The sequence below is a fragment of the Frankliniella occidentalis genome, unplaced genomic scaffold (assembly GCF_000697945.3).
Source record: "Frankliniella occidentalis isolate FOCC.00 unplaced genomic scaffold, Focc_3.1 Scaffold36, whole genome shotgun sequence".
Classification (NCBI taxonomy): Eukaryota; Metazoa; Arthropoda; class Insecta; order Thysanoptera; family Thripidae; genus Frankliniella; species Frankliniella occidentalis.
Genome location: NW_026267166.1, coordinates 311,721 through 317,697, shown reverse-complemented (window position 1 = coordinate 317,697; position 5,977 = coordinate 311,721). Strand labels below are relative to the sequence as shown.

The 5,977-nt window shown below is 50.8% G+C and overlaps 1 protein-coding gene across 1 annotated transcript in view; it reads right to left on the bottom strand.

Annotated features, from left to right (window-relative positions):
• LOC113202392 (ankyrin repeat domain-containing protein SOWAHB) overlaps positions 1-2,325 on the bottom strand; it is a gene marked incomplete in the record, with an annotated part of 141,076 nt that extends 138,751 nt beyond the window's left edge. Inside the window, 4 exon segments of the mRNA XM_052266230.1 lie at positions 213-341; positions 756-1,346; positions 1,432-1,493; positions 2,137-2,325. Coding sequence (XP_052122190.1) covers positions 213-341; positions 756-1,346; positions 1,432-1,493; positions 2,137-2,263 — 909 coding nt within the window.
• Positions 2,326-5,977: the final 3,652 nt, after the last annotated feature.

The window sequence follows — 5,977 nt, the reverse complement described above, 5'->3', positions numbered from 1 at the left end:
GAGGGAAAGGGGGGGGGGGGCGGAGCGGAATGACGATCAGCAAGTCATAGAGGCGCATGGGAACTCTACCGACCTCATCGAATGTTCTAATCAGGAATCGGAATGAAAATTCACCACACGCATGGTGGGGACTTGGCGTGCGCTGCTGGCAGCGGGAGGTGGGCGGCAGCGCCGGCACTGCCAGGCAGAGGCGCCGGGCGCCGCTTCCTTACCTTGTCAGGCTTCTTTCTGGACGGGGGGTGCGCTCGTTGCAGCTCGTTCTCGGACGCCAGCCGGTTGAACTTCTGCATAGCGTCGCGCACGCTGATCTTGTGCTCAGCCTCCGACTCGGCAAGCGAATTCTAAGCAAAACCGAATGGCACACACACACAAACCAATTAGGGATTAGTAAAATTAGTCAATAAGTAAATGTTGGTTACTTATAAAATATTCAAACAGTAACCATTAGTTTGGGTAGCAAGCCAGTTAAAAGTTATCAGATGGTTAAGAAAACAATATAATTTTTCAATTTTTTATAACTAACTTTTAAAATATTTCTTATTTTAAAATCAAATCTTTGTTTAAAATAAAAATACAGTAACTCAATGTTAAAAATAAATCGGTAAGAGTGAAATTGTTAAATGCCCACAGTTAATAGTTGGACATCAAAATTTGCTGACATTCTAGCTTTAGGTATAGTTAATTAAAAATTACAATCAGTAGCAGTCCCCAAACAAATGATGATGGAAACATTTGACAGTCTCATTAAAACTTACCCTTTTGGAATCAAAATCATCACTTTTAGGCCGTTTCTTAGGGTCTGACAGATTTTCTGAACAGTTCTCCTTGTTGCTATCCATCTTGAGAGACTTGACACTGCTTTTCCTCCGTGGTGGAACAGGTGGCGCAGTGGAAGGGTCATCAGCCCCATCAATGGAGTCAATACTAGACTGTCTGGCAAGTTCCGCAGTTGCAGCTTCTTCTGAGAGCAAGGCCGTAATTGGAGGAGGACGACCTTTGTTCGATGGTGGAGGAGGTGGAGGCATCAAAATGTGAGGAGCTGGCGGAGGTCCTCTAGTTGGAGATACAACTGGAGGTGGGGGAGCTCTATATGGTGGTGGAGCACGAGAAGGTGACATGGGGTCTGGAGATTGTGAGTAGGGTTGTGATGGAGAAGTATATAAACTTGTATTACTAGTAGCCAAGTGACTATATTGTAGAGGGGAAAACGAGCAAACAGACTCATAGTTTGGATTAAGGGACAAACTTTCTGAAGGGACAGGTGATGTTGGGAAGGAAGGGAGGAGCGATGACTCATAGTTTTCTGGTTCCCGATACTTCTTTTTAAGGACAAGAAACTTTTCTCCCTGAATGGTGGAGAGTAAAAACATAGGGATAAAATGCCAATTCATAAAAATGAGGCTGGTACGAAAATAAATAAGGATCACAAACCTCTTCTGTGCGAATCGTTGCTACAACATTAACTATTTCTTTAAAATGTTCTCGGGCTTCCACTAAAACAAACAAAATGACAAGTTAGAGGGATTTTATAAGATCAACTGGTTCACCGGTTTTAATATTGCACCATCCAGCCCAAACTAAAGAAAAATATCGGAAATGTGTAACCAACCACTTGTTGAACAATCCTGTCATTTCAAATCAGAGACGGTGAAAGTTCATTGCACAACAGTCACAAAAAATTAAAAACAAAATTTAATTGCAATAATGGACAATAAGATGATAGCCAAGCTACATTTTTCAAATCAAAGTAATTGGAACACTAAAAGTAGAGCAGAACATTGAACACATTCGCTTGCTCCTCATTGAACCAAAATCTAGCCGTCTGCGTACAACTCACCGAGTTTTTAAAACAATAATAACTCCAATTAAGTTCTTCATGGCCATGTACACGATTGAATCTAATAAAACTATCCTGTGAAACACTGACAACAGTATCTGTTGTTGATGTGACAGGTTAAGATTACTTAAAATACAACTAATATAGATAAGTTCTGAGACATCTTGGGTAAAAATGTCAGAATTTCAAATTATGTGATCATTTTATGTTTCACCGTGAGTGTTATGTACAGCAATCTACTAAAATAAACAAAATTGTAACAACTTAACCTCCAGCAACGACCAACATTCATTACTAACCTCGATTGACAGGATTCGTGAGGAATTGTTTAAAATGCTTCACAAGGTCGTGATTAGTAACTTTTCCTCCATTTTCCAACATAAATTTCTTCACAGCTTCTAGGGAAAGTTCTGTAGGTACACTCATGTTTTCAAAGAATTCAAATGAGAGATAACAACAAACAACAAAACCAACAACAACTAAAGCGGAGGGAGTGGCGAGCGAGCTCTGAAGTCGATAGCTCGAACTCCCCTCCTGCCCACTCTCGCCTCTACAGAAAGCGCGCGAAGATTTGAAAACTGGTGGTCAGAAAGAGTAATGAGGCCGATGCGCGGTCTGGTAAGAGTACTTCCAGGTCGTGCCTTTCACTTAATACTTTCCAAATGACATATAAACCTTGAAAAAGGAGCTTTAATACATGCGGTGTGGATGTGCATCCTCCCAACGTACTACTCTTATGCTCTCAAGGGTTCGAACCGCCAGCAAAGTGTGGCCACATGGTGGTCATACTCACCGAGTATTAGACTTATTTTATTTAAAAAAAAACACACACATGTGATGACACACACCGGTCGCCCGCTCTGCGCTAGCAAAGGGGGGAGGGGGACTTTTCCTTCTATATTAGAGCGACTGTCTGAAAATGAAGCTGAACAACTTGAAAAGTGCCCTTATAGTGATCACCTACCCAGTACGTTGCACGCGCCCTCATTAGGGTCGCCTCTTGTGCCGAGTTTCTTTCAACTTGACTGTCAAAATCCATTTATAAAAACTTTTTAAAAACTTTTATAAAACCAACTGATGTGCCCGAAAATGGCCCAAACAAAAATAAATCCAAAATGCCACAATGGAGTTTAGAGGAGTACAGAAAGGGCATGGGTGGGTGCGTGGAGAGGTAGAGGGGAGCTTTGGGGCGTGGGATGGATAGGGAGGTATAGAAGTCAGCCGGAAGGGGTTGCGAGAGCACCGCGCGCACCCCGTGTTTCTCTCCGAACGGGCTGCGCCGGGCACACTGGGGGCAGGGGGTGGAGGGGGAGGGTGGTGGAAGGAGGGTAGTGAGGGGGAGCTGGACAGCGGATCATTAAGCGCGGACATGTAAAGGGCTGATTGGCCGCTGGCCCGGGCGGTCCATCGCAGTCCAGGCCATGAGCCCATGGGCCCCAGTGGGGCCCCGCTCCACGAGCCGCTCCATGAGCCGGAGCAGCCGCTATCCTGGCCTCCCCGGGCACGCCCCCGACGGGCTACCCGGCCCTCTGCGTGTGTGTGTGTGTGCATGTGTGTGCGTTCGCCGCCGGGCATCCCTGGCTGCTTCGCGTGTATGCTGCGCACCCAAACTGGTCTCCTACCGGACTCCACGCGTCCATGTCAAATAGTCGAGGAGGGGAGAAAATCTTTCCACGCAGGACGACGACGCTGTTATAGCTTATTGGCTCTCCCCGCCCCTTTCTTTGAAACAGTCTCCCAAAACTGTCTCTCCTTGCCCTTTCACCTCTACTAGCATGAGGACCACAGAGCGATCGGGGATTTTCGGACATTAAAATCAAAACAAAAATACCCGAAAATTTTTCGGCAGGCTCGCGGCCGCGGCTAGCGGGAGGGCGGAGCCGTACGGCAGCAGCAGGGCTGACCGCCGCGCACCGCGCGGTCTAGTTCGAGCCGGTGGTTCGGGCGTGGCCTGCGCCTCATGCTCGTGTCCGGCGCAGTATGGCCGCTCATTTTTCATTCGCCGGCTAGCGAATGTGTACAACACAGACAACAAACACAACGATGGACTATATAGCCGACTAGACGCGCGGACTTCGCGCGCGTGCGCACGCGTTCTGCTGCAGAGGTACCGGGCCGCGGCGGCGGCGGCCGCCAGCCGTGACACGTCGTGTGCGTGCACGCGCGTGTTGGTGAGGCCACGCCGCCGCCGTGAGGGACACGTGGGTTTGCAATGTGGCGGCTATGAGGCATGCCATGGAGCGAGGCATGAAGCAAACCGTGGGCTGATCATCAAGAGGCAGTCATGAGACAACCCTGACCTGCAAGTCAGCTAAGAAAGTTGGGCCCAGCTTCTATGAGACATGAGCCAGCAGACATGATACAGCAATGATACAAACAAAGGCTCCACGAGACAGCAGTGAGGCATCTACGAGACACTCGGCCACGAGGCAGGAGGCGTCAGCCGTGGGGCTGTCGTGGACGGGGGGGATGGACATTAGAAACCTATCGTGTTGGACGCAATTACCCGGCCGAGCCGAGACCGCGCCTGCTCCTTCCGTGGGGCCCGCCGCCCGGCCAGGAGCAGGGAGAAGGGACTTGTCGCTGAGGACGGCGCGCTGCTCTCCTAGGTAATTCCCTCGCCCTCGGCGGTGACGCCCCGGGCCAATGGAAGCAGGTGTGTGAGTGTGAGTGTGTGAGTGTGAGTGTGCGAGAGTGTGTGTGTGTGTGTATGCGCGCGCGCGTCGCACCCCGCATTCAACGTCGCCCATCCCGTATGTAGACCAACCACCATCACGAAATTTTCGTGTCAGACGTTATTCCAACCCGAACAGTGTTGTTGTTTTTGTTGGACGAGACGTGTATCATGGGGATTATTTGTCGCTTGTTTGTTTGCTGTGTAGCGGCGCTGCGGAGGAACCCGTCGGGCTGGTCTTCGCACCGCAGCCATACAAAACGGTAGCAATTAAATTCGCAGGAGGCGCGCTTCCGGCGGCTTGGCGCGGCGGCGGCGGCGGCCAGGAGGCCTCGCAATTCCACCACACCCCCCTCCCCCTCCCCCTAACCCGGGCCCCCCGCACACTGTGTGTTCTCAGGACATCGCGAGTCCTCAGACAGCGGTGTTAACGGCCAGTGCTCCCCCAAGCGCTACCGACCAACGCTCAGTGCAGTACTCGCCTTCGCCTCCGAGAAAACAAGCAAAAGAAAAATGAGGAATTTTCAAAGAAACTTCGGGAGGCGCGAGGAGGAATCGAATAGAACACGCAAGTGTCAGTGGTAGGCACCTGCTACTGCTAACGTTATTCTTACCTGATGGCCCTGATCCATAACTCCTATTTTTAATTAATTTTTTGGGACACATAGTTAAAAATAAGTTACACTCAGACAGTTTGTACATCGGTCCCTAGTAGCTGTCTTTACGCGAGGAAAAAGGCGTTTCCGGTTCCGGTTTTCCACAAACTGGTAAACGGCGATGCTGGAGTGGCCTCACTCTCTCAATCCCACCCGCACACACGTGAGTAAAAGCGCGGTCAGCGCTACGCACCCCACATCAGCCCTCTGGTCAGGATGGTCACCGAGCTCGGCGGCGGGGGCGGCGGCGGGGCTTACCGAACTAATGCAGGGCCCGGGGGCCGCTCGCAGGGCTTAGCCCCGGCCCGGCCGGCCGGGCCCATAGTGCCCATAGGCAGCACATAGGCGCGACCATAGGGTGGTCCATGATGTGGCCGCGTACCGAGCCGCCCAGCCCAGCGGGGGGCGGACATTAACGGCTTAGTGGGTGCACCGGACGTGCAGTCGTGCACCTGCACCCGCTCACTTGCAGCGCGCCAAATATCAAAGCCGCGCTGCCACACAGAGTATTCTGATTTCACTTTTTTGGAGGGGCTTGCTGATATTATATGGCGAACATGGGCCCCTTTCAAAGCGATGAGAGGTGTGTATGTTCGTTCGGGGGATGGGTGCGGGAGCGGGCGGGACTTTTCAGTGTGTAGGCAGCCCGCAACACAAACTAACTCGACAAATTAGTGCAGGTGGTGTCACGGCCAGTGTGGCTGCAATAACGAACACACTACGCTGCTGGTGCTGCTGTGCTGCGGATGAAGGGAGCAGAGGGTGTGGGGCGAGCGGTATGTATATCGCTTTTACGGTTCAACCCCCCCC